Source organism: Coloeus monedula (genome assembly GCF_965178545.1).
Source record: "Coloeus monedula genome assembly, chromosome: 27".
In the NCBI taxonomy this organism is placed as follows: domain Eukaryota; kingdom Metazoa; phylum Chordata; class Aves; order Passeriformes; family Corvidae; genus Coloeus; species Coloeus monedula.
The window spans coordinates 3,862,367-3,888,032 of NC_138807.1; the positions used below are offsets into that span (position 1 = coordinate 3,862,367).

At 60.2% G+C, this 25,666-nt stretch overlaps 4 protein-coding genes across 6 annotated transcripts; all 4 read left to right on the top strand.

Moving 5' to 3' along the window:
• Positions 1-279: 279 nt before the first annotated feature.
• Positions 280-2,383, top strand: MADCAM1 (mucosal vascular addressin cell adhesion molecule 1; the record flags this gene model as incomplete). Its single annotated transcript, XM_082297739.1, has 5 exons — positions 280-337; positions 577-843; positions 970-1,281; positions 1,524-2,105; positions 2,271-2,383. The coding sequence occupies exons 1-5, from the start codon at positions 286-288 to the stop codon at positions 2,381-2,383; spliced, it is 1,326 nt and encodes a 441-aa protein (XP_082153865.1). The 5' UTR covers positions 280-285.
• A 699-nt stretch (positions 2,384-3,082) lies between these two features.
• Positions 3,083-4,547, top strand: TPGS1 (tubulin polyglutamylase complex subunit 1; the record flags this gene model as incomplete). 2 transcript variants are annotated; one of them, XM_082297733.1, is made up of 3 exons in its annotated part: positions 3,083-3,408; positions 3,489-3,999; positions 4,263-4,547. In XM_082297733.1, 3 exons carry the CDS (start codon positions 3,083-3,085, stop codon positions 4,326-4,328), a joined length of 903 nt encoding a protein of 300 aa, XP_082153859.1. In that variant the 3' UTR covers positions 4,329-4,547. The 2 variants fall into 2 exon arrangements, with proteins under 2 accessions (XP_082153859.1, XP_082153860.1); XM_082297734.1 differs by having other exon boundaries at positions 3,083-3,378.
• Positions 4,548-5,144: 597 nt separating this feature from the next.
• On the top strand, positions 5,145-9,828 carry CDC34 (cell division cycle 34, ubiquitin conjugating enzyme). The gene is made up of 5 exons (XM_082297738.1): positions 5,145-5,416; positions 7,651-7,737; positions 8,237-8,334; positions 8,682-8,816; positions 8,932-9,828. The coding sequence occupies exons 1-5, from the start codon at positions 5,240-5,242 to the stop codon at positions 9,140-9,142; spliced, it is 708 nt and encodes a 235-aa protein (XP_082153864.1). The 5' UTR covers positions 5,145-5,239; the 3' UTR covers positions 9,143-9,828.
• A 2,308-nt stretch (positions 9,829-12,136) lies between these two features.
• Positions 12,137-23,956, top strand: BSG (basigin (Ok blood group)). Of its 2 annotated transcripts, none has more exons than XM_082297736.1 (8): positions 12,137-12,268; positions 18,157-18,313; positions 19,550-19,638; positions 20,091-20,218; positions 20,379-20,652; positions 22,540-22,564; positions 22,892-22,961; positions 23,132-23,956. In XM_082297736.1, exons 1-7 carry the CDS (start codon positions 12,187-12,189, stop codon positions 22,947-22,949), a joined length of 813 nt encoding a protein of 270 aa, XP_082153862.1. In that variant the 5' UTR covers positions 12,137-12,186; the 3' UTR covers positions 22,950-22,961; positions 23,132-23,956. The 2 variants fall into 2 exon arrangements, with proteins under 2 accessions (XP_082153862.1, XP_082153863.1); XM_082297737.1 differs by having other exon boundaries at positions 19,556-19,638.
• Positions 23,957-25,666: the final 1,710 nt, after the last annotated feature.

Consider the following 25,666-nt stretch of genomic DNA (forward strand, 5'->3'; position numbering starts at 1 on the left):
CCAGGTTTGGGAGGGCTGCCGGCCTGGCCGTCATCTGGGTGTTGTGTGAGAGCCAAACTTGGAAGAAAATCAGAAACCTCCCTCTGGAAATACCCCTTGGGCTGGAAGTTGTGGCGGTCCTGAGGCCGGTGCTCGTGGGGGCGGTTCCTACAGGGCTTAAGAAGGGCTGAGGTTGGAGCCGGCAGCCAGAAGGAGACAGCCCCAGCCAGCGGCACCCGCTCTCTGGAAGAGGGGAAGGAAGGAAAGAAAGAAGGGAAAACCAGCCCTGCTGCTGCCCTGTGGGTGATGGAGCCAGCTCCTGTCCTTCTCTTCCTCGGCTCGCTGTGGGGCTGCAGCGGTGAGTGCCACGGGGCCAAGAGCCACCCTAATCCCCCGACCCACTGTGCTGCCCGGCCCTGCTGCTGCTGCTCTCCACGCTTCGCCTGTGGCACTGTGGCCCCGGGGCTTCCCTGTCACTGAGCCGTGACAGCCACGCTGTCCCCCCCGTCGCTGCTGCAGCTCCCTGTCCCGGCGCTCGGAGCTGCAGGGTGCTGGTGATTGTCCCCTCTCCTGACCCTGCACTTTCCTCCTGCCCAGGGCATCCCACTGACAGGCTGGTGGTGACACCGCGGGAGCCAGTGGTGCCGTTTGGGGGCTCGACAGAGCTGAACTGCTCCTTGGCCTGCCCAAGGGGCAAGGTGGAGTGGAGGGGGCTGGACACCGCCCTGGGGACCATCTCCTCCTTCCCCACCCACAGCATCCTGCACATCAGGCACGCCACCGTGGCCACGGAGGGCATGAAGATCTGCCAGGGCAGCTGCCAAGGGCAGCACTACCAGAAAACTGTCACCCTGAAGGTCTACGGTAAGCAACTCCCAGCCCGTCTCTCACCGCCTCCCAGCACAGCCCTGGATCCCCGAGGCAGCCCCTTCCCTCCTGAGCTGTGCTGTGCTGCCAAAAATCACCCTTGATGCCGCCACTCCTCTCCAGCCCTCCCAGACACGCTGAGGCTGGAGGCAGCTCCCCAAATCCTGCGCCCAGGACACCCCGCCAACCTGAACTGCTCGGCCGTGCACCTGTATCCCATCACTGGGGTGGCCCTCACCTGGTACCGGGGGCACCAGGTGGTGAAGACAGACTTTGATTTTGAGGAGACCGATGAGGAGCTGTATAACATCGTTTCCATCCTGTCTGTGAATGGGACAGAGGTGGCAGAAGGGGTGGAGTTCAGGTGTGAGGTGACGCTGCATGTCGGGCAGGAGACCTTCACACAGGTGGCATCTCTGGTGGCAAGCACCAAAGGTGAGTACCAGGAAGGGCTGGGGACCCCAACCCGTGTGTACCCTGCCCTGTGCTCCTCGGAATAGCTCTGCCAAGCAGGAGCAGCCCCCATTTCTGCACCACTCCTGAATCTCCCATCCCCATCCCTGCACCCATCCCTGCCTGTGGTGCCCCTTTGCTCAGGCTCACTGTGCTCAAGGGATGGAGGAGCAAAGGGGCTGCAAATGAGGTCACCTGTGACCCAGGCTGCTGTGTGTTCACAGCTGTGACGGAGCAGCCGGTGGCTATGGTCACCTCCACAGGGAGCCCCAGCACAGCCAGGCCCGTGGCCACCTCAACACTTCCCCCAGGGCTGAGCATCCCTACAAGTGATCCCACCACAGCACAGGAGCCCAACACTGGGACCACCCTGAATCTGGCTGCTGTCACCAACCCCCCCTCCACAGAGCCCACTGTGGCCCAGGACCTCATTGCAGGCAGCCCCACGGCACCTGTGGCCACCACAACGCTCCGGCACTCTGGCACGATGGGGACAGGGTCATCCGTGGGGACAGGGTCATCTGTGGGGACAGTGCCTGCCTGCAGCCTGCAGATCTGGTCGCTGCCTCCCACCGGGATGCGGGGCAGGGCCCTACGCATCGGGTGCCACGCGCAGTGTGCCGGGAACGCCACGGTGGGCTGGCTCCGCACCCCCGCAGCCCTCTCGCAGTACCAGGAGGAGTCCACGGGCAGCAGCTCCACGCTGCGGCTAGACCACGCTGAGCCCTGGCACCAGGGCCGCTACCAGTGCGTCCTGCTCGGCCACCGCGCCCAGATGGTCAGCCTGGAGGTGATGGTCGTGGAAGGTGAGTGGTGGCCTGAGGCCCCTGCCCTGCTCTGCCCTCGCTGCTTGGGTGGGGCTGCAGCCCCTCGTGTCGGTGCCACAGTTGGTGCTGGGGGGATTTGCTCACCCCTCGGCATTTGCTGCCCTGGGCAGCGTCGGCTGCAATTACAGCTTCTTGTGTCTGCAGATTCCTTCAGCTCGAGCCCTGCCATTGCTATGGGGACAGCGGGATCGCTCTTGGGGCTCATCGTGGCCGCTGCCGTGTCTCGACGCCTGTGGAAACGATTCAGATCCCGGTAGCAGCTGTCCTAGGAGTGGGACCAACCGACTGATGGCCCCAGCCCTCCAGCCGTGTCCCTGCTGTCCCCCTGTCTGTCGCTGGCTTCGCCCAGCCCCCGGCCAGCAAGGAGTGGGAGCAGGTGCGGGAGCAGCTGCCTGCGGCCACCGCGGAACACAAAGGCTGGAAGGGCAATGAGCAGAGGCGGTACAGGGACGGGGCCAGAGACGCTTCCGGGACTGGATCCCCGCGGGCTGGCACCGAACACTGGGCTGGGCCCGGTGCGTGGGGCTCCCGGCACCAGCGGACGGGCGGGAGCGCGAAGGCCGCTTGTCCGTCACACCAGACGGTTCTGAGGCAGCCCCGGGGGGAGCGTGAGCTCGGCGGGCGGGTGGGACCGGTACTCCAATAAAGAGCTGTTTCTGTTCGAGCCCTGAGCAAGCGTCCTTTGGGCTTGGGCGGCCCCGGTCTTGCGGGCCCTCACCGGCCTCAGGACACCGCACGGTTGCCAAGAGTGGGGCATTTGCCCGCAGTAAACATGGCGGACGCGGCGCCCGCCGCGCTGCTGCTGACAACGCCGCTGCTTTGCCCGCACTCAAGATGGCGGCCGCGGCCTCGCCCAATGGCGGCGTTCTCGCGTTGCCTTCCTGCCCACCGATTGGCTGCCAGCGTGCAAGATGGCGGCACGGAAACTTCCGGCCCGGGCGGAAGTGCGCTCCAAGATGGCGGCGTACGAGAAGCGGCGAGCGGCCGCCGCCCCGGTGCCGGCGGGGGGCAGCGGGCTGGCGGAGCCGGGGCGGGCAGCACCGGGGGACGGCGGGCTGGCGGAGAGCAGTGCTGCGGAGTTTCTGCTGCGAGCCGGCGTCACGGCCATGGTGCGGGAGGCGCTGCTCAAGGTGTTGGAGGCGCGGCCCGCCGAGCCCGTGTCCTTCCTGGCCGAGTACTTCGAGCGGCTGGTGCCGGCGGAGGCGGCGGCGGAGCCCCCGGGGCCGCCGCAGCGCCTGGCCCGGGCGCTGTGGTACGTGTGCCTGGCTCATCACTCGCACAGGTGCGGCGGGCGGCGGCGGCGGGGGGCGGCGGGGGCGGGGGGCGAGTCCGCCTCTCTGTGTCTGTGCCCTGTCGCGACAGGACGGCCTTCGACAGCAACGCCGGCGCGGCCTACGAGGTGCTGGGGTGCGGCGGGCGGCGGCGGGCGGCGGGCGTGGACGGGAGGCTCTACAGCGAGCTGCTGCGGCGCATCTGCCAGCGCGGGGCGGCCCCGGCCGAGGCGGCGGCCGAGCTGCTGCGCCGCGTCCGCTGCCGCGACCACGAGGCCGTCCCGTTCGACGTGTTCCGCTACGGCGTCCTCACCTGCTGCGTGCTGCTGGAGTTCGCCGCCAAGGCCGACGCGCTGTTCGCCGTGCTGGGCGCTGGGGACTCGGCGGACACGCGGCTGTGCCAGGCTGTGCTGCGGGCGCTGGAGGACGCGCTGGGCGCCGGGCACGGCTCGCGGCCCGGCCGCTACTTGGAGGCCGGCTCCAGGCTGGGCCCCGACAGGCTGGCGCTGGCCATGGACCAGGCACTGCAGGAGAGGAAGCTCGGCTCCTCCATGAGCAGGGAGGAGTTCCTGAAGAAAGCCACCGCCCTGTTCATAGCGAAGGTGAAGCCCGTGGAGTGATGCTGGGTGGGAGCAGTGCTGGCTGCGGCCACTGCCGGCCCTGCGGGGCTCCCATCCAAGCTGGACGGTGAGCACGGGGCATTGGCTGGGCGCTGGCTGGAGAGCCCGGGTCTGCCCAACAAGAGATTCCCAGTTTCCACGCTCCCTGCCCCGTTCTGATGGTGCCCAGCAGCTCCGTGTCCCTGCGTGCAGCCTTTCCCAGACATGGCTCCTGTGGCCCAGCTGCATTGGGACATCCCTTTTAGGTGTTATCCAGGACCGGCATGGAAGCTATGACCTGCGGAGCTGCTTTGGTCAATGAAATGACCTAGAAGGAACAAAGTGTGGGGCTGGGCTGCGGCTGCACATGGACAGCTGGGAAGGGCTGAGGTGGTTTGGGATGTGGAGTGCAGGGTCTGGATGAGAGACATCCCCTTCTCCCGGGACCAGCTGCGTGTCGGGCCGGGGGTTATTTATTTAAACTTGTCTGATCATTATTTATACTGTTCAATTCTTGGTTTGCTGTAAGACATTAAAGCTTTTTATTATTTTTTAGTGGCTAGTTTCTTACCTCCTGGCAGCACGGAGTGCCAGGATGAGCTGCGGCAGTGCCCAGATCCCTGAGGCAAGCTCCGTGCTCAGGGGTCGGTGTTGGCAGCAGGTGCAGGACTATGGAGCACCTGAGTGGAAGAGCCGGTGGGAGGATCCCCGCGGGCTCGGGATGTGGTGTTGGGCGGATGTTCTGCTCCCTGCAGGCAGGACGTGGTGCTGGGCTGGGTGAGGCTGCGGGTGGTGGCTCCTGACGCAGACACAGCTGACGGGATGTGACAAAAAGGGAGGTGCGAGCCGGGGATGCCGGAGGCATCATTCCTCTGCGACCGTGCCAGGAGCAGCTTCTGCTCCTGTTCCAGGTGCTGTGTCACACACGTGTGGCACCTGCAGGCTCACCTGGGGCTGCTGTCCGGGCCGGGATTCTGTGTGCTGGAGAGCCCCGGGGCGGCTGCCGCTCGCTGCATTCGCTCGGTGCGACCGGGAGCGCCGGGAGCACCGGCGGGGCCGCCCCGCCCACCGCCTGCCCCGCCCCGCGCTCTGATTGGTCAGAGGCGCTGCGGGGGCGGTGCCTGCAGTGCCCACGCCCCTCACGGGACTACAGCCCCCGCCGTGCCCCGCGCGGCCCCGGTCCCGCCGCCCCCCCGCGCCCCGGAGCGGCCGCTGCGCCCCCCGAGAGCCCCGGTACCCCGGCATGGCGCGGCCCCCCGTGCCCAGCTCGCAGAAGGCGCTGCTGCTGGAGCTGAAGGGGCTGCAGGAGGAGCCCGTGGAGGGGTTCCGGGTCAGGCTGGTGGACGAAGGGGACCTGTACACCTGGGACGTGGCCATCTTCGGCCCCCCGGACACCCACTACGAGGGTGGGTACTTCAAGGTGAGCGGCGGAGGGAGCGGGGAAGCCTCGGGGTGTGGGGGGAGATGGGGCTGGGGGGGTGAAGTCAGAGCAGGTGGTGTCGGGGGATGTGCTGAGTGTTTTGGGAAGGAGTTTTGGAAGGGGTGAGACCCTGTGAAGTGGCTGTGGGCGAGGGAGGGTATCCCGAGTGGAGGTTGTGACAGAGCTGCTCCCGGGCTTGGGGGGCGTGTTGAGGGCCAGGGAGAGCTGGGTCTTTCTCTGGACACCTGGGGGTCCCTGGGGTGGTCCTGGGAGGAGGACGGGAGATGGTGCGTAGGTGGCTGCTACCAAACTACCGAGGGTCCCCTTCGTTGTGAGGAACATTCGGCCCCCTCGGGGGCTCTGCCTCAACCACCCCCTGACCTGTGCGTGCAGGACAGCAGGCTCCAGGTCGCTGATGTTCCCTCTCCTGGAGGGGATCCGGGGCATCGCCACCAGACCAGAGGGAAGAGACAAGTGCAGAGATAGCCCAGGGTGGGAGCAGGGAGCTGGGTGGGGAGTGAGTGTCGTGGCTTGGTTTGGGGTTTGAGGTGGACGATGGTGTTTGGTGGCCTGACTGCACAGTCCGCCCTCGGCAGGATGTGTGTGTGCTCTTCCCAGGTGTTGTGCAAGCCGGGGTAGCTGTTTTCTTCCTGTTTCTCATCCTCCCTTCTCCACTGAGCTCTTGTGTTTTCATCCTGTTGCTGTCAGGGTGGGGATGCACTGAGTGAGTCACCCAGGGTTAGCTGTGTTTGTTTTCCCGGGCTGGCAAAGCTGATGCTTCAGAGCCAGGTTTCATCTCTTCGCTGAAGTGGAGTTTTAATTCCCTGTAGCATCTTGGCATGAGACCCTCTGAACTCACACCCTTTCAGCCCCTCATGCTCCTGTTGTGTGCTCGAGAGTTTCCAAACTCGGCACTGAGGGTGCTGGTGAGACTGTGCGTAAGAGGAGAGCGGAGGGGCCGAGTCTTGTCCGGCCTGTGGGGACACCAACCTGTTTGTACACAGCAGGGTGGGTTTGTTGCTGTCCAAGCCCCCTTTGGCATCGTTTTGCCTCGGCCGGTTTTGTTCCGATCCCCTCTGACACAACAAAGGGGATTATTCTGCGATGTTCAGCTGTTTGGCTGGAGCCCAGCATGGGGCTGAGTGTCACTGCCCTGCACTCCACACACACAACACGGCCCCCGCTGCACTTTTCCCTCCTCCCACCCCCTGTCCTGTGCCACGGATCCAGTGTCTGGATTCTCTTGTACATGAACTGAGGGAGCAAGAAACGTTCTGGGAGTTGTCGTGTTGAGTCTTGATCTGGAAGTTTGCTCCCAGGGCCTGGAAACAGTTGAAAGCTGAATCAGTCACTGGGAGGTCGTGCAGGGAGAAGCTGCCCCCGTCCTCTTGGATTCTTGGTGCTGGTGGGTGGGGGCAGCAGCTCTGGGGACTGTGGGATGTTGCTGTAGATCCCTGTGCCACCTCAGGCTTCACTCAGAGATGGACAGTGAGCCCCTCTTTGCCCAATCTCAGCCCCTCGGGTTTGGCGGCCGTGGGAGGAGCCGATGGTGCCTGAGTGTCCCTGCTGGAGCCCTGGGCTGCAGCCTGAGCTTCATGTGATTTTATTTTTAGCCCCCAAGCTGTGCGCTGCGGCCAGTTTGGACTGGGTCTCTTCTCAGCAGTGACAGGCTATTTTTAGATTTGATGTGTTAATCAGAGCACCAAACACCTGATGCTTCCTTCCCGTGAGCTCTGAAGGGTAAACAGCCTCTTCTCCAGTGGCACAGCCATGGCCTATCCCTGACAGCAGCTCTGGGGTTGACCCAGACTCTCTTGCCTGGCTCTGTATGGTGCTGTGAGGTTTGTGCTGGGTTGGCACCACGAGCTCCCGCTGGTTCCTCCACATTGGAGAGCACTGGGTTAGCACCAGTGGGCCCTGCGGGACAGGAGGGTATGGGCAGGATGGTGGGCAAGGAGCTGCCGCTGGTCACAGCCCTTTTGCTCACCCCACTCTGTGTGGTGAGAGAGTTCTCCTGGGGCCGGTGTCCGTCCTGCCACTGGGGCCAGCATCCGTCCTGCCTGCAGGGCTTGTGTCCTGCCCACAGAACTGGCTGGAGCAGAGGCTCTGTCCCAGCAGGAGCCCATCTGGGCTTGGCAGAGGTTCCTTTTTCCCGGAGCTGTCAGAAGCTCTGTGGTTTCCATCCCTTCCTTCTCACAAGCTGGTGTTCAGATCTCCTTATTGTTCCCTTGCAGGCTCGTCTCCGGTTTCCCATCGACTACCCCTACTCTCCTCCTGCCTTCAGGTTCCTAACCAAAATGTGGCACCCCAATATCTATGAGGTGGGTCCCCTGGGACAGCGAGGAGGCTCTTGGACAGGCAGTGGACACGTGTGCCTCTATTGCGATGGCACTGGATGCAAATGCCAGCCTTTGGCACTGGACACTCGGTGCCTTTGGCGATGACTGCCTGGCACAGGGAATGCTGCTAACGAGCTCATGACAGCCCTTTGCTGTCCCAGCACAGGTTCCAGGTCAGCCAGGCTTTCCAGGCCTGATGGCTCCCACGCTTGGGGACATTGTGCCTATGCCAAGAGTGGCTGTGGGGCGAGCGACGTGCCTGGCCTTGGGGCCCACGCCAGGGGCAATGCTGCTGGGTATTGGGCAGCCTGACCTGTATGGTGCTGGCAGTTGTGGGGTGCTTGTCCACTTTTGTGTCCCTCCTATGGGACTGACGGGAGAGCTGGGATTGCATCACCTGGCTTCAGCCAAAGGGAAGAGCGAGCGAGGAGATCCTGGGGCAGCAGCTCCTGAGGATCCTACACTTCTCTTGTGCTTTCAGACGGGTGATGTCTGCATCTCCATCCTCCACCCACCCGTGGATGACCCGCAGAGCGGGGAGCTGCCATCGGAGCGCTGGAATCCCACCCAGAACGTGCGGTGAGGGCTGAGGGGCTGCGGGCAGGAGGCTCATCCAAGGGCAGGGATGGGAAGGTGGGAGGACGGGGACAGTCTCCTGCTCCCAAAGTCTGCAGGAGGTGCCAGGGGGCTGTTGAAGGCGCTCAGGCTGTGGGCTTTGCCGAAGAAGAGCCAGAGCTTGCGTGGGGATGAGTGTAAGCCTGACAGCCCATGTGCTGCTGTTCCCTGCCTGGCCTGTTCCCCTTTGCTGGGATCTCTCTTGCTGTGGACAGCACAAGGCTCTCCCACGGACAGAGAGGGACTGCTGGCACTGCTGAGGTGCTGCTGACCCTCCTTGGCTCTGACCTGCTCACGTTTATCGATGCCAGAACCATTCTGCTGAGCGTGATCTCGCTGCTGAATGAGCCCAACACGTTTTCCCCAGCCAACGTGGACGCCTCCGTGATGTACCGCAAATGGAAGGAGAGCAAAGGGAAGGACCGGGAGTACACAGACATCATCAGGTGCGTGCTGAGCCTGGGCCTGGCAGCACTGGCTGTGCTGGGATCCTGTGGGACACAGGGTCTGGAGGGCTGTGGTCCAGAGCTCTGTTCTCATCCCCCACTCCTCACCCTCCAGGAAGCAAGTGCTGGGCACCAAGGTGGATGCTGAGCGGGATGGAGTGAAGGTCCCCACCACGCTGGCTGAGTACTGTGTGAAGACCAAGACTCCAGCCCCAGATGAGGGTTCAGACCTCTTTTATGATGACTATTACGAGGATGATGAGATGGAGGAGGAAGCAGAGAGCTGTTATGGTGATGAGGATGACTCCGGCAATGAGGAATCTTGATGGCCCTCTGGCATTGCAAAACTTACTATAAACTGCTGAATTTTACCTCAGCTAGAACAAACTGGTTTGAATTTAGGATATGTCAGCCCTGAAATTAACTCTCTACCTCGCAGGGAGATTGTTCTGCTGTTGCAAAGGAAATCCCATCGCTCTCTTTGTAGGAAAAGATAACCCCCTATTTCACAAACTTCCTGGGGAGGGTGGGTGGAGAGGGGGAAGCTGTGTTGGGGCGTTCACAAAGCTGCAGAAACTGGGATGCTGTGGCTCTGCCTGGCTGAGGAGTGACAACCAGGCCTGGTGTTGGCTGCCCTTTGTTTGGGTATGTTTATCTCCTCTTCAGCCCCATGGGGTAGGGGCAGTTTTGGGGGGCTTTTGGGGGTCGTGAGTGGTTGCTTTGGTGGGGGGCAGCTTGTGAGTGCTGTGTTGTCTCTCAACACCTTTTGGGGTTCACCCTGCAGCCCTCTAGGCTGTCCCCACAGGACCCTTCTGCCTCCCCTGCTCATGATGCTGGCGCTGTGTTCACAGGGAGAAGAGCATCAGGGATGACGTGCCTGGCAGCCACCAGCACTGGGCATGTGGGGATGGTCTGTTTGTGGTTTTTAACTAGCTGGGAGGGATGGGGTCATGCTGAGTATTTCTGCTTCTGGTTTTCTTTGGACACTATTTAATAAAGTTCTTCCAGGGAAGGATTGTGATGCACAGGTGAGGTTCTGCCCCGTCTGTGCCCAGCCTACAAGGTTTTTGTGTCAGACATGGACCAGCAAGGAGCAGTGGGTGAATGGGCTGGCTGCTCTCCTGGGGCTGCAGGGCAGATGTGGGTCTCACAGCAACCCTCTTTCCACCTTGCAGAGTGGGCAGGATGGTCTGGGCAAGGTTGCCTGTGGCCTGGAGAGCATCTCTGCCCTTCCCAAGCAACATTCAGTGCCTCTGCCCTGGAGCTGTGGCCAACACTCCATCTCTGCCTGGGCCAAACCCTCCAATGCTGCACAGGAAAGGTGTTTGCCTTCACCTGCCTGGGCAGTGCCTGGCTGTGCTCAGTGGTGGCTGACGGGCGCCCCATGGGCGCCCAGGGCCCTTGCAGCTGCTCTGATCCCACTTGGATGTGCCCTGAGCCCACACACCGGGACCGGCTGGGGCATGTGAGCTCCGGAGGCTGTGGAGAGCTCCCCAGATTGTGGTGAGCTCCCAGCCCAGGGCGCTGCCGGCGCCTTCTCTGGCTGGGATGGGGTGAGCAAGCCCCGCTGCCAGCACCTCGGGGCCAGGGCAGGGACGAGGCCCTGGCAAAGCGCCTCCCTGGGGCTCCTGCCCCCGCTGCACAAAGCTCGTCAGAGGGGTAATGAGCAAAACTTCCCTCGGCTGCTGTCGTGCAAATGGGATCAGGGCTTGAGTGACACCTGCGACTGCACGTGGCGAGGGCATGTGCTTTGTTGCCTTAGGAAATGAGGCTAAAAGGTGAATAGGATTATTGTCGCTTTATTCAGGCCTGGCAAACGGCTTCCAAGGTCACCCGGCCGGCATACAGCAGCAGCCCCCGCTGCTTGCTCACAGCCGACCCCTCCTTCCTTTCCTGGGGGGCTGCTCTGTGCACCCCCAGCAGCCTCCCCCACCCCTATGGGCACGAATCGCCGTGCTCATGTGCCCCCTGCCTTTGCTGGCTCTTTGTGGGCAGTTTCCTCCCCAGTGCTGGATGCTGGAGGCCGCCCAGATCAGGACCAGTTCCTCAGCCTCTGGGTGCCATGGGCACCATACTCCGCCGAATTTCTGCACCACAGAAGCCACCTTGCAAATCCCCCCCAGGGCAGGGGAAACGGGGCCAGTGGATGGGGTGGGCGGGGCATGGGGAAGAAATGCTCTGGGAGGAGCTGGCAAATCCCCGTGGAGAGCTTGGGGGGGGCTGGCGCCTATGGCCCCATTGTTTTGGCTTTTCCTGCCCCCCTGCCCAACACCCCCGGCCGTGAGTGCTCGGCTCCTCTGTGCTCCCATGGCTGACTCAGTCAAGAGCTCGCTGATGGGATGCAGAAGAGTCGGACGCAGAGCTGCTGTCCTGCAGAGGCCTCTTTGCCCCAGCCGCCTTGTTGGTTATTGCCTGCCCGGCCCCTTGGGGTTATCAGGCAGTTCCAGATGGGCTGGAGCTGGGACTTGAGGCCCAGCACCCCCTGGCCCCACGGACTCCACGGTCCAGCTGAGAGCCCGGGGCCAGGTGCGTTCCCTGCACCTCGGGGCAGCCCTGACCACGGGCTGTAGGCGCTGTGCCGAGGGCCGGAGGGGGCTGCTGGACAGTGCAGCCGGCCAGGTCCCGGTGCGTGGGTCGGCAGGTTTGTCCTGGCACCGGCCCCGCGGTGTCCGCAGGAGCCATTGTCTCTGCCGGACTCCCTGCGCTGAGGAAGCGCTGCCCGGTTTCCTTCCCACACATCCCGCTGTGCGGGGGACCCGTAGGTGGCCCTGACTCACCCCGTGTGCCCCCGGGAGCCTCCGGGAACCTCCGCGTGCCTCCGGCACAGCGGTGCCGGCTCCCGGCCCTGCCTGGGGACCCGCCTGCCCGAGCGCCCGCTGGCTCCCCCGTGACCCTGCCCACGCTGCGCCCCGAGCGGCCACATGGCCTGGGGGGCGCGTGGGTTCCGGTGCTCCCCCCCGGTGCGTGTGTGCCCCGGCTCGCCAGGGCCGGACACGTGCAGGCCCGCTCCACTCCCCCTCCGCAGTCTCGGACCCGCCCGGGGCAGCGGCAGGACCGGAGCCAGCCCCGGAACCCCCAGCCCCGCCCCCAACGCGCGTCCCCATTGGCTGCCCCGGCCGGTGGGCGTGGCCACGGCGGGACCGGCCCGAACCGGCTCTGCCCGCGGGGCCCGGAGAGAGGCGAAGGCGCTCCGTGTGATCTTCTCTCTGATTGGCCGCGCCCGGCCCAACGGGCGTGGTCTGAGGGGCGCTGCGCCGTGCGATTGGCTGACCGGATGGGCGAGGGGGCGGGGCCCGATCTGGCCCCGCCTCCCCCGGTGTCCCGGTCGCGGTTATAGCGCGCGCGCGGCGCGGCGGGGGCGCGTGCGGAGATGGCGGCGGGCGCGGCGGGAACGCGCGCGGTCCTGGCGCTGCTCGTCGTGTGCTCGATGGCCGCCGGCGCCGTGGGGACAAGTACGGAATGGGCTGGGGGGGCTCCGGGCTGCGGGGGCTCCGTTCAGGCGGCCCGGGGCGGCGGGGGGTTCGTGGGGGTCCACTGGGGGGCTTCGGGGAGGGTCGGACGGAGGAGTGTCCTGCGGGGGCTCCGAGTAGCCTTGGCAGGATCCCGGCCCCGTGGGTGGGCTCCGGGCCGGGTCCGGGAGCGGCAAGCGTGGGGGGAGGAGCGGCGGCGCGGGCGCCTGCGGCGGGGCACGTCCGCGGCGGGCGGGGCCGGGGCCGGGGGAACGGAGGCGCCCCGGGGCTATCGGGGGATGGCCAAGCCGGGCCAGGCTCGGCGCTGCTGCCGGGCAGTCCCGGGGCTCGGACGGATGATGCCCCGGCGCACCGCGTGCTCACCGATCTTTTTAACCGGAGGGGGGACGGGGTTCGCCGGTGCTTTGAGCCGCGCTGGGTTGTTTTCTCCTTAGGAAAACTGAGGAGTTTATTCCCCCGCAGCCGCTTCTCCGGTTTCCACGGCTGAGGAGCAGCACCGGGTCCCCGGGCTTTAAACCCTAAAGATGTTGACGATGATCCCTGGGGCGGGAGCGGGTCCGGCGCGGGGCGGCGGCTCCGGAAGCCCCCGGGTGGGCGTTTAAAGCGCTTCCCGCAGGGGTGAGCGGGGTCTGCTCTGTGCTGGGGCTCCGCGTTTCCCCTTCTCCGGTTTCGGAGGAGCTTATGGCAAACCCGGCCGTGTTGTCCCCGCAGGACTCCGCAGCCTCTGGATCAGCCCCTCGTGCACGAGGTGCAAATGGAAGAGGCTCGGTTTGGTCGCCAGTGGCAAGCAGCTGGTCCTGGCTGTTCGGCATGTTGGGTACTAAACAATTTGTAGCCTGTTTGTGCTTAATTCAGCATAGTAGAACCAAACTCTAAGAATGAAGGTGAAAGAGTGGGAGGATCCTGGAAGTGTCTGCTCTGATAGTTTCTTGCTACAGAATTACATTTTAATTCTGCGGGGCAGAGCCTCCTCCTAAACCTCGCACTTACCACCTAGAGCTGCCCAGGTTGCATCCTGCTCCTTCTGGGGCTCTGAGGGTTTCCTCCCAGCACCCTCCTGCATGGGGACTGTCACCAGTGGGACATGGAGGAGGCAGTTCCTATCCTGGATCTGAAAAGCCCTGGAAAGACGAGCTGGCCCATCAGTTGTGTAATGCCCGTGTCCTGCCTGGCCATGCCTGAGCTTGATGTGGAGCTGTGCTGGTGCCTCGAGGGAACAGAGTGGGGGCTGAAAAGTGGGGCTTGGCCTCTCAGCACTGTTTAGGTTTGGCTTTATGGAGCAGACTGGGGTAGCAGCTCACTCCAAGGACCAGTGGGTTGGAGCATAGGTCGCTATGTGCCTGGACTCTGTGCCCTCAGGGGGAGGGACTCTGACTTTGACCTGGCTGTGTGAAGCTTAAGGGCAGATTTTGCAGCTATTTTAAATGGTAAAAAGTGTTAAATCCTCAACTATCCCCTTCCTAAGCTGCAAAACAAAAGCCAGGCAGGAACAGGTACTCTATGGGACAGTGGGGCCCTGGCCGAGCTCGGCCACCCCAAGCACGTCCCACTGCTGTTAACACCCCGAGGACTCCTCCCTCTGCGGGGGAGAGAGGTTGTTTTTAGTTTGAAGGTGACTCTGGAGAATGTTATCTGGTCTCTCTGCCTTCCCTGCTGTCCCGCTGGCTCAGATACCGCGCTGTGCCTGGGGAAGCATCCAGCTCAGCTCTCTGAGGAGCGTCTGGGCTTTGGGAACCGAGTCCCACTTGCAGCCCGTCACCCTTTGGAAAATGTGGCAGCAGCCCTGATCGATCCCAGTGGGTTGGTGCTGGCCACGCTCCTGTGCCTTGGGCTCGACAGGCGCCTTCCCCAGCCCAGAGAGCCCACGACTGGGATTGCCTGCTCCTGGCTTTCTGGTGGGGACAGGGAGGACATTAATCCCGTGGGAACGCAAATGGTACTCGCTGTTGCTGCTGCTTGCTGGAGCCTTTTAACCTGTCTGAACTACATGAGGTACCCTCTAACTCGGAGCAAATAACCTTGCACAGCTTATTTTGTCAGTGTACAGTAATCACCTTGTAGCTGTAAAACCCTTGATCTTTAGCAGCTCCCGCTTTAACTCGGGCCGCAGCTGGAGCAGACGGGCTCGTACAAGTGCTGTGGGCTGTTCCAGGGCTTGTCAGGGTTGGGAGTGTTTGATCACAGGCCTGTGGTGTGAAAAACACCTTCTGGCATGCAGGTCAGTGGTTCTGGGAGTGGAAGCCAGCTGATACCCCCATCCCATAACATCTCTGGGTACCCCTGAACCTCCCACTTGGTTAAAATTAGTGTCTGCCTTCTCCTGAGAGTGCCTTGGTCACAGATGAGGGTCCTTTCTCTTTCAGGCACGCTTATTCTTCAAGACTTTCAAAGCTTTAGTAGGTAAAGCTAGTTTTTCCTTTGAAAAACGTGGAATTGACTTCTTTAGGAGTCAAGCTTAGCTTACAGGCTAACTTGTGTCTTCCTTGTGTTTGAGCAAACTTGGGGTTGTGACACTGATTTGTTCCTACTCTCACAAAAAGCAGCCTTAGGATTTCTTGTTAAAACATCTTCAGGCATTCAAAACCCCCCAAAAAACTTCTCCTAAGCCCACCTCCTCTGTGCCTGTACATCACGGTGCATCCGTGGAGCGTTGCATATAATCACAAAGTGCTTTTAACTGAGCAAATTAATTCCTGGAAGATTCTTAGGGTGTGAGCTGCCTGTTAGCACAGGAAGGATATGTCTCAAGCTGAACTCCTTCTTCTGAAATGTGGCTGGGGGTGGCTGGGGGTGAGTCACGTAGTGACCTCGACCTGTGCCTGATGGCTTTTCCCAAAGTGGAGCTGCTGAGCCTCCCTTCCTGCCTGCCCTGGGAAGGGCTTCTGGAGCTGTGGCCACTGCCCCATGCCTGCCCTGGAGCCCGAAGGCGTTTGGCAGCTCCACTCCCTGCAGCTCACCATCTGACCTTTGGACTGGCTGATTCCAGCACTGAACCCTCCAGCCTCTGGCTGCAAGGCAGAGTGAAAAATACCCAAATTCCAGCCTGCAGCTGCTGCCTGCGCCTCTGGTCTGTTTGTTGCCAGTTCAGCTCTGCAGGCTGGTTTTGCCCAAGATGAAAAGTCAGATTTCACTGTTTGTATGACAACAAATTTACACATTTCCTCGCCTGGCTCGTGACGTCTTGCGGACTGCAAGACTTTCCTCCTCCCCTAGAAGAGTTCTTACCATTGGGGTTGTGCTCAGGAGTTCCTGCTGGGCACCTTGGGGAGCTGAAGGATGGAACAAGGGTGTGAGCAGGCGAGGGGCTGGTACGTGTGGCTGTGCCACAGTGCAGCGAGGGGGGGCCTGGGCCCCAGCCAGCTCTGAATTACAGTCAGGCAGCCCGGGGCTGTGCAGCGAGGGGGAATGGACACGTTCCTCCTGGGGCCACAGGGGCACAGTGAAGCCCTTTTCCCATTGGGGTTGTCTTAATCAAACTGGCTGGGAGGGGGCTCAGTCAGGGTCCCGCTGCCTCGCTGTCCCCAGCCTTCCATGGTGAGGTGATCTGTGCAGCACCTTGCCAGAGCACAGGCTGGGGAATATGCAGGCTGTGTAAGCCCTCGAAACACAGATCTGGTCTTTCCATCCTGAACTGCAAGCACTGGGGGCTGGACAGGGGTCAGGGAGCGTTGCAGCCCTTGGGCTGTCCCTCAGAGCGGGTGGGCGATGCCAGGGGTGTCCAGTTTGGAGAGTGGCGCACACCAAGTGCTGGTTTTGTCTGCGCTGGTTTTGCAGTGGAGCCACAGGAAATGCAAGCGAGCAGCCCTGTCTGAGCCAGGCAGAGTTCAGAGTGTGGAGGGGAGGGAGGAAGGAAAGAGTGCACTGATTTGGAGACAGTGTGCAGCCTCTTCTCAGTCACCAAGGGTTATTTTTGCTTGTGGAAGGTGGATTCTTGCTTTGCACTAACACTTTGCACTAATACCTCTTCAACTCATAGCTGGTTTTATAAAGTCACCGCTGTCTCAAAAGAGACTGACTCAGGACAGCGTGGAGTTGTACTGCGAGGCGATTGGCAATCCCATCCCTGAGATCCAGTGGTGGTTTGAGGGGAACGACCCCAATGAGACCTATGCTCAGCTCTGGGATGGCGCACGGCAGGACCGTGTCAAAATCAACGCCACCTACAACCTGCACTCTACCAGCACCATCTCCATCGCAAACCTCACGAGCGACGACTCGGGCATGTATGAGTGCCGGGCTAGCAACGACCCCGACCGCAACCACTTGTCGAAGAGCCCCAAAGTCAAGTGGATCCGTTCCCAGGCGAACGTTTTTGTCATCGAACGTGAGTGGCCACGCCGAGGCCTTGGCACTTGCTCGGACACTGGTGTCTTGAGTCTCCCGCCATGCTCACCCCTGCACCTGTGTCCTGTGGCTCCCGAAAGCTCCCCCCACCTTCCCACCCCAGCTGTAGAACTGAGAGACTCCCACCCTCTGTCAATCTCCCCACCACCTGTGACTTGACCCGAAATGGCCCTGCTCAAAAAGGGTTGTGGCTTCCCAACCAATTCGCCCTCCGGCAATCCCGCGCCTTTTTCCGGAGCCAAAGAACCTGGAACCTGCCGCTTATTCCCGAGCGCCTCCGAGCCCTGGTGCTGGCTGCAGAATTGAGCCTCGATTCTGTGGTCGACTCTGCCCTAACCACCACTGACCAGCAGCCCCTCCCTGCGGCTCGTACAGCTCCCGCTCCTTCCAGCAGCCCTGCTTTGAGCTCGCTTCCGTGCTGGTGAACCCAGACTGTTGGGGAAACAAATCTTGTTTTGAGGTCTGAGATTGCAACCATTTTTGAAATGGCCGTGTCTGCGTGACACTTGAGTGTGATGTCGTTGCTTGTCCCGTGGACGTGGCCGGGTTCCCTCTCACAGAGCGAGCGGGCAAACACCGGAGCACCCCGGCTGCTTTCGGTGATAGAAACCTGGGAGGGAGATTAAAGTCCTGCTGAGGTCTTCCCATGAAACCTGGAGTTAGGAGAGCTGCCTTTTCAGCAGGAATGCGCTAGGGAGTACGGGACTCCAGCAGAACCCTTCTTCCAGTGGAATTTGGATAGGAGGAAAAGGAAAATGCCTGTCAGCCCTGGCAAAAACTGTTCCTTCTGAGGGATGGAGATGGGGTGGAAGGGTAGGGACTGTAGTGGCACTTGGGGCTGTGTAATGGTGCAGCTGCCTTCTTGGACAGCCTCCTACAAGTAGAAATGCCTGAGTCATCTTAGGCTGCATAATTTACTGCTGCCTGGCACATCGCGGCCCAGGACCTCTCGGAGTCACGGCTCTGTGTTCTCCCTGGAGTCATTCTAACTAAACCCTTTGAGCTGCCTCAGGTGACGCACGTATTGCTGCCACATGATCTTGTCTGCTCCCCCTCACAACAGAGGGTCCTGGCTGCCCTCTGTGCTACCTGGAGGTGTCTGAAGCCGCTCAGGTGCTGGGAGGTGTTGACACAGGAGCTCTGTGGCGGCTCACAGCAGCAGAGAGCCGTGCTCTGCCCTTCAGAGTGACCTTTTCCATTGCTTATTGAGCACTGGGCTCTGCTGGGGCTGCACCCGGGGTAGGGACAGCGGAGGCTCCGAGTGATGCAGGACACGGCAGCGATCCTGCTCGTGGGGGGAGCAGCTGCAGGGCCAGCGTGGCCATCCCAGGTCCACTCAGGCCTGGTCACCTGGCGCTGGGGACTCTGGTGCTGGCACAGTCAGGTCTGGTAGGGAGCTCTGTGAAGGTAAGTGGAAGCTGGGAATAGAGACAAGGAGCCGTGGGGTTTGCATTGCAGGTTCTTGGGCACCACGTCGGCTCTGCCGTACCCCGGGTTAACTTAAATCCAATTCTTTATGAATGCAGGTCCAGAAATTGCTACTCAAGTCTCTGAGAGTTCTGGCAAGCTGACCCTCAGCTGTAATGTGTCTACACCACAGCTCGCCATCATGGGCCACAAGTGGATGCACGGGGAGAAGGTCCTGCTGCAGGATGAGAGCACGAGTGCTTTCACCAGCTACACGTGAGTGTCAGAACCTGAGCACGGGCAGGGTTTTTTCCCAGAAAGCAGCTGGTGTTTGCTGTCAGCTGGAGCCAGGGCTGAGTTCTCACAGCCCTGCTGATGGGATGGGGCTGTGGGACTGTGGAGCGTAAAATGAGTTAAACAGAGTTTTGATAAGGCCCAACACTCTCCTTTATGGGGAGGAGGGGAGCAAAAAAGAGGAGGAAGGGGCAGTTTTGTATCACAAATATCATCTTAGAAAGAGATTTCCTGATTTTAAGGAGGTCTTCAGCTGGACTCTGGTTATTCAGTGTTCCAGAGCTGTTCCCCCAGAGCTTTGAAAGAACCCTGCTCTGGGCAGGCCACCAGCTCCCCACTCCCTGTGCATGGAGTGAGAGGCTCCAGTGCATGTTGTCTCTCCTTGGGGCTTTATGTCCTTTCCCAGAGTCCAGCCATTCTCCCAGAAGGAGCTGGGGAGCTGTGGTGGGCCGTGGTCCGTGCTGGGTGCGGGAATACCGGCCTTATTGTGGCAGTGCAGTGAGCTTTCCTTTCTGATTACAGTCAGGCCTGGCTGGCACTGACCCAGCAGCTGTGGAGGCATCGTGTCCCTTTGTATGGCAGTGCCGACGTGCCTGTCTCCCCATAGCAACAGGGAGCTGAACAAGGATTAAAGTATTTATAACCCAGCCTCCCTCGCGTGACCTCAATTCCTCAGCTGAGTGGTTTTTGGAAGTGGGAAGCGCCGTGCACGGCAGAACTAACAAACAGCCCCTTGTCCCAGTGCAGCCATGGGACAAACTCTGTGGGCCCCTTCCCTCGAGTGGGTATTACTGAGCAGCAGAATGGGATGTTTGTTGCAGGGCTGCATAATCCACTAAATCTCATTGCAGCAGCTTTACAGGAAGGAGAATGTGAGAGTTTTTCCCGATGTGGGGATCAATCCAGAGCAGCCTGGACTGGGTGATCTTTGGCACTGCTTTGCCCTGTGTTTCACTGGGCTGGAACAGCGATCACTGGCTTGACAGACCCGTGTCACGTGTGGTGCACATGGAACCCTCTTCTGCCTCCCTCAGTGTGTGAGGAGAGGAAAGCTGGGCTGCTGTAGGTGTACGGTGCAGCACAAATACTCTGCTGGAACGGGGGACATTTACTATGCAGGAGGTTGCTGATGCTTGTGGGTGTGTGATTCCGTGGGTCTGGAGGTCTGTGTCTGTGGATAAGTTGTGCTGGATGCTTACCTGAATCCCGTTCTTGTAGAATCAGTGGGAAGAGGGAGGAGCACTCCGGCATCTACGAGTGTGTCTATGAAGCAAACCCGCAGATAAGAGGACAAGTGAATATTTCGGGTAATTTCATCTGTTTGCTCCTGGGGTCTGAGGAGGGGCGTGGGGAAGCGGTGATCTCCTGACCACTTTGCTGGGGTGTCTTTTTAGCTGCTCAAAAAGCTGCTCCCAGCCCTCACCTGGCTGCAGGGCTCTGCTCTCTGAGAGGCAGTGCCCTTATCAGGCCATTCCAGCGTCTGCAGGGTCAGCCCTGAGATCCTGCATTAAACCAGCCTTCTGTGGGCATGTTCCCACAGGAATAATGGGCAGAGATAATACCCACTGGACAAATCTGTTAGAGCCTTTCCTGAAGCAGCTTGATGCACTTTCCTCTCTGAAAATGCCAAACTAGTGAGAGGAGCAGCCTGACTGAGGTTTTGGGGTAGCTGATTTTGGTGAGGTGGGCTGCAGGAACCACAAATCTATGTGATTTCTCTAACGAGATGTCCGAATTTTTTTTTTTTCCTCTTTCCTAGTTGCCCCTCAGGTGGTGGCCTACAAGAAGTCCGAGCATGGGAATGAGGGGGACACAGGTGTGCTGGTCTGCAAGAATCCCTCTTTCCCTGCTGTCACCACTTGGTCCTGGCACAAAAGTGGCCACGGGGTGAGTGCTGTGGTTTGCTCCTTCTGCCCTCCTGCCTACCTCACTGCCCAGCTCCTGTGCCACCGGAATTGTTGCAAAGCTCAGCTCTCCCAGCATGGAGGATTTCTGTGGTGGTCAGTCAGCACTACCCTGAGACCCCTCTTCTTCCTCCTCCCTCCAGCTCCTCGAGAACGCCTCTGGGCGATACATCATCAAATCCAGTGGCAACAAGACAGAGCTACGCATCCTTAAACTGGATATTGAGCAGGACACAGGCGACTATTTCTGCAATGGCACCAACTCGTTCGGCACCGGGGATGCCACGGTGAACCTGCGCGTCCGCAGCCGCCTGGCAGCGCTCTGGCCCTTCCTGGGCATTGTGGCAGAAGTCCTCGTTCTTGTCACCATCATCTTCATCTATGAGAAGAGGAGGAAGCCAGATGAGGTTCCTGATGGTAAGAGGCACCTGGGTTTGAATCTTTCCGAGGAGATCAAGTAACTTGCAGGGTGCAGGCAGGATGGGCTTGTAGGGAGTTCTGAGGTCCCTTTCTCAGAGGAGGGGTGATTTGAGGGTACTTGAGAAACCAGTCTGTACCATGCCACTTCAGCCGTGAAGCTGCCTGTAATTGCGCTGTTTCACAGTCCTGCAGTGAGATGTGGAGCAAGAGAGGATTCTGTGCAGGTCAGCCTGACCCTTTGCCTCACCAGTTCCTCTGCTCTTTGCTCAAGTGCTGCCCATGCGTGTCTGTGGGGCTGGATTTGCTTTGGCAGCTCCCACTCTGGACAAGGTGGTTTGTAAATAAGTGCCAGAGCTTTTGTGGTGCTGCAGAACTGGGAGGGACTGTGTCAGTGGCTCTGTAAGACCAGGCTTAGCTTAATTTATGTTCAGTTCAGGATGTTTTGGGTCATCAGATCCACATATCCTGGATCTCAAAGACCCGGTACTATGTTTAATCTGTTCTGGAAGCACCAGCTCCTCCCTTTCCTTATCAGTGAAGATCTGCATTGTGTCAGCTCACCGCCTCCTTTATCTGATCCCGTTAACAATGCAGTGTGAATGCTCTGTATCCTTCCTGCCCAGGATCCTGCAGGGCCCCTGGCCCCCTGCGAGGGAGCAGGCTCAGGAGAGGTGCAGCAGAGGGGCTAAAGGTCAGATCCCTCCCCTGACTTCAGGGCTCTGAATTCCACTCCAGGCAGTTTCACAGGCAGATGTTTTGCCCTCTGACACACCTGGCTGGAAGGCAGGTGCTGTCTTAAGGATGTTGTAGCTGCATCTTCCAGCAAAAACACTGTGGTGTGATCTGGTTTGTGATGGCATCGGTCCAGTCCAGGTCTGTGGGGTGCTGACCTGCCAGAGCTGTAGCAGATGCTTTGACAGACAGGTGAATGTGCTGAAATGTCCTGATGCTCCTTGGCCAGAGGAGCTCAAGTTCCCAAGTGCTCCTGGATGAGGATACAGCATCACACCCCTTTGGTAAACACACACGGCTTTACACTTCCTTGGGATAAAGTGGTTCTCTCTGCCCCAAAGTCTCTGTAGCTTTGCCCCTCCTGAAAGGTGACAGTGAGGCCTGTCTGACCCAGTTCCCCCCAGTACTTTCTGTGAACTGGACACTCCTGTCACCTGACATGGGGTGGGGACAGTCTGGCCTGTCTTTGGGGTGATATCCTTGCTGGTGTTACCTATCCACTCTTCCTTTCTCTGCTGCTGGGTGCCACCTCACACGGTAAGTAGAAGGTAGTTCCAGCCATGTGTCTGCCTCCGTCCTCTCACCAGCTGTGAGCAGATCCTGGTGCCCAGGGCAGCCCCAGTGCCCGGAGCGTGGGACTCCAGGGGATCCAGGGCTGGAGAAGAGGTGATGGGGAGCCAAGGAGACAACTGGGAGCCTCCTGTTGGGAGGTGGGAGATCTCAGGGAGCTGGTGAAAGGCCGCAGGGCTTGGCACGTGTTGGCAGAGGTGTTTCCTTAGCTGTGCTGCTCAGAGCGTGGTGTGCAGTGTTTGTTTTGATATCACAACATGTGGGGAGGGAGAAGGGCTTCCTGCTGCTGCTGCTTAAAGCCCCATTCCTGAAACATCCTGTTTGGCTTCCCCTTTTCCTGCTGTGAGTATGCTGGGATCTGGGAGCCATCCCAAGTCCTGGTGCTGTGTGGACGAGCACAGGGGATGGATCAGGGCAGCCGATCTCACCAGAGGAGCTCTACCCTCCCCACTTTTAAGTGGTGGTGGAATGGCTGCCTGGAATGCAGTTCCCACTGCTTTAAGGGGAGGCAGAGGTCACTTTGCATGTCCTCTTCCCTGACTGTATTTTGTTTTTTCTTTCTGTGCTCTCCTGAATGTGAAGATGATGATGGAGGCTCTGCACCACTGTGAGTACCTTGCCTCTTCCTTTTTTGCCAGATTTGTACTGGCAGATCCCATCCAGCCAGGGAATCTGCTCCGAAGATAAAAGCTGGCTGGTGTGGGATAATACTCAGTGTGCTGGGCAGGGAGATGTCCCCCCATGGTTCATTTAATGTCCCCATGTGTGAACCACACATAGCTGGGGGTGGCACCTGGGGTGGCACCGGTGCCTGACACTGCTCTGGGATCTGATCTGCACCCTCTGCTTGGACCTGAATGACATTAATGGGTGAGGGGTGGTGGTGGGGGAACTTTCTGCTCTCCCTTCCCTCAGACCCCTTCTCCCTTCCCAGGAAGAGCAATGCTACAAACCACAAGGACAAGAACGTCCGCCAGAGAAACGCGAACTAAGAGCGGGGCCGGGTGAGTGCCAGGGCAGAGCCTGGAGCAAGAGCTGCAGTGTCTGAGTCTGCTGAGGGTCTCTGGGAGAAACCAGAGGCTCTTCTGGCCCACCATGGGTTCCACCAGCCCCTTCTAGCCCAGTACTGGTGCAACAGGGTTTATCTAACTGGTTTTTCTTTCTCTCCTGCCAGGTGATGTGTAGATGAAGAACTCGTCTGGACAATTTTGTTTTCTTCTAATTTTTTGGTAAAATAGCACCATGGAATATTCTAGTGCGTCCTTGCGATTCAGTTACTTCACTTTCTAAAGAAACTTAAGTTGTAGAGTATAAAATACACTTTTTTTTTTTTTTTTTTTTTTTTTAAAGAGTCGTGGGAGGGTTTTTCTACCTGTAAATGTAAATCCTTTGTTCCTGGTAGTCTAGATCTCTGGCTGTCTCTGTCCTAGGTTATTTCATGTTGGTACAGAGTGGGGTCTGTACAGGGGGGGGTGGGAGTGCAGCTGTGTCCCGCCTGCTTGTGGGGGTGAGGGAGGAGCTGCTTTGGTGGCTGTTGGGAGACGACCTGATTTGACCAGAGGGATCAGAAAGAGGGTTCTGTGTCTTTCCCAGTGCATCACCAGGAGCAAGGCTGCACCTTTCCCTGGCAAAGGGCACGTTCCTGGCATGTCCCTGTCAGGCAGATTCCCAATCAGCTCCTGCTGAGCTGTTCTTGGTTACTCCAAAACAGGCAGCCCAGGAGCTGGACGCTGGAAAAATGATTGCTGTAACTTATTCCATGGGTTGTTCATGTCTCTGCAGTGGGGAGGGGCAGGCTGAGCCGGGGCTGGGGGTGGTTTTAAGGTTTTAACAGCGTGTGCTTGTGCTTGAGCCATTGCGGTGTGTGCGTGACATGAGGGGCCTGTGAACAGACAAGTGCTCAGGGGGGAGTCTTAACACCTTTACTGCTGGGTAGCATTGAGCTGTTCCATCTGTTAACACTTCACAAATAAAGATGATTCCTCTCTCTTTTTTCCACCTCTGGACTCTGGTCTCTTCCCTCCAGGCCCCCTGATCCTCTGGCTGCAGAACATGATGCTGTGTCTCGGTTTGGTGCCAGCTCTGGCTGCCCTCTTAATTGCTGAGGAGATGCAGCTGGACGGGTGTAAAAGCCTTCATGGAGGGGAGGGAGGGGTGTTCCCTGCTCTGCAGAGCCTGGAGGAGTGTGGGGCCCTGGGGCACACGCCTGTGTGGGACAGTCTCACCTTACCCCCCTCCACAGTTCCTCAGGTCTTGTGCCTGTGGGCTCAAGGATCAGCCCCAGCCTTGAGGAGCCCTCAGAGGCCCTGCTGTTTGTGTGTCTCATGCTTCTTCAAGCAGGCTTTCTAGGTTTGTTTGGCTTTTTCCTGCCCTTTGCAGCAGGAGAGAGCAAAGGTGTGAGATTTTTGTGCCCAGAGAAGGGCCCTGGGGCCAGGACAGGATCTGGTGGTGAGTCCCTTCTCTGCTGCCAGCCCTGAGCTCAGGGGCCTTCTGCCAACATTCCTGCCCCTGGACAGGCAGCAGAGGCCATGGGCTACCCTGTGCTCCCAGCTGGCCTAAGGTGCCCCTGCCTGCTCTGCTCCTTGCCAAGTGACTGAACCATGGCCTTGCTCTGTAGCCAGACACTTGTCCCTGCCTGAAATGGGACAAGGAGCGTGGCTGTGGTGGCCACCCTGTGCCCAGAGAGGAGGTGGCAGGTCTGGTGGCAGTGCTGGCAGCCTGGTGCCGTGGTGCCTGGGTCTGTCCTGCCCGTGCCTCTGCCTTGCTGTGCCGTGTAAATGGGTTACACAAGGCTCTCACAGCCCCGGCCTTGTGCCATCCTAGTGAAAAAATCAATGCATGTCTTAATTTCCTTGATGAGGATTGTGGGTCCTGTCTGACCCTGCGCTGGGCCAGAGCACAAAGCAGCACTTGTGCCTTTTGTTTGCTGGGGAGGGACAGGGGGACAACAGCCCTAGGAGCTGGGCAGGGGATGGAGCAGCATCGTGCTGCTCTCGGCTGGGTTGCAGCTGCCCTGGTGAGCTGTGCCACAGCTCTTCCACAGGCCCGGGGGCTGCCACATCGAGCCTTGGGCAGGGATGGCACAAACACCCCTGCTGTGGTGCCCCATTCTGTTCCAGAGAGAGAGAGAGGGTGCCACGGGTACCCTGCTCAGCCCCTGCTTCCCGACGCCTCGGGGTGAGCCCTGAGCTGCTGCCTTACTTCTTGGCTCCAGCATCTCCAGCCTCGCCTTCAGGTTAACCTGAGTCAGTGTCTCCATCGGCTGGGGGCAGCTGAGGGGCTGGTTTGGAGAACTGGGCTGCTCCTGGAGGCAGCTGTGCCAAACCCGGGGCGTGACACTGCAGAATGCGGCCGCTGTGGTCCGCAGCGCGACTTTTGGGGTGTCTCCTGCAGCGGGGCTCAGTGCAGGGTCCGCGGCTCTTGGTCCCCGCCCCGGTCACGGCGCTGGCTCGGCCGCGGCCGCGCTCCGGGTGCGCTTCTGTCCCGTGGCACCAGATGGTGCCACCGCCGCGGCCGCGCTGCCCACGCGGCTCCGTGACCCGACGGGTCTCGCCCAGAGCCGCGGGCTCGGGCTGGGGCGGCTCCGGCCCCGTGCGCGGCTGCCCAGGGGTGCTCGGGGCTCACTCCGGCGATCCCCGAGCCCTCGCAGTCCGGGGGAGCCGCAGCCGGACGATGCCGTTCCCGGGACAGAGGGCAGGAGGTGCCGGTC

Coding starts and splice junctions, on each gene's coding strand:
- BSG (XM_082297736.1), top strand. CDS start 12,187: ATGGCGGCGGGCGCGGCGGGAACGCGCGCGGTCCTGGCGCTGCTCGTC. Junction 18,314..19,549: donor AGTGCTTTCACCAGCTACAC/GTGAGTGTCAGA, acceptor CCGTTCTTGTAG/AATCAGTGGGAAGAGGGAGG. Junction 20,219..20,378: donor GGCACAAAAGTGGCCACGGG/GTGAGTGCTGTG, acceptor TCCTCCCTCCAG/CTCCTCGAGAACGCCTCTGG.
- CDC34 (XM_082297738.1), top strand. CDS start 5,240: ATGGCGCGGCCCCCCGTGCCCAGCTCGCAGAAGGCGCTGCTGCTGGAG. Junction 5,417..7,650: donor ACGAGGGTGGGTACTTCAAG/GTGAGCGGCGGA, acceptor GTTCCCTTGCAG/GCTCGTCTCCGGTTTCCCAT. Junction 8,817..8,931: donor GAGTACACAGACATCATCAG/GTGCGTGCTGAG, acceptor CTCACCCTCCAG/GAAGCAAGTGCTGGGCACCA.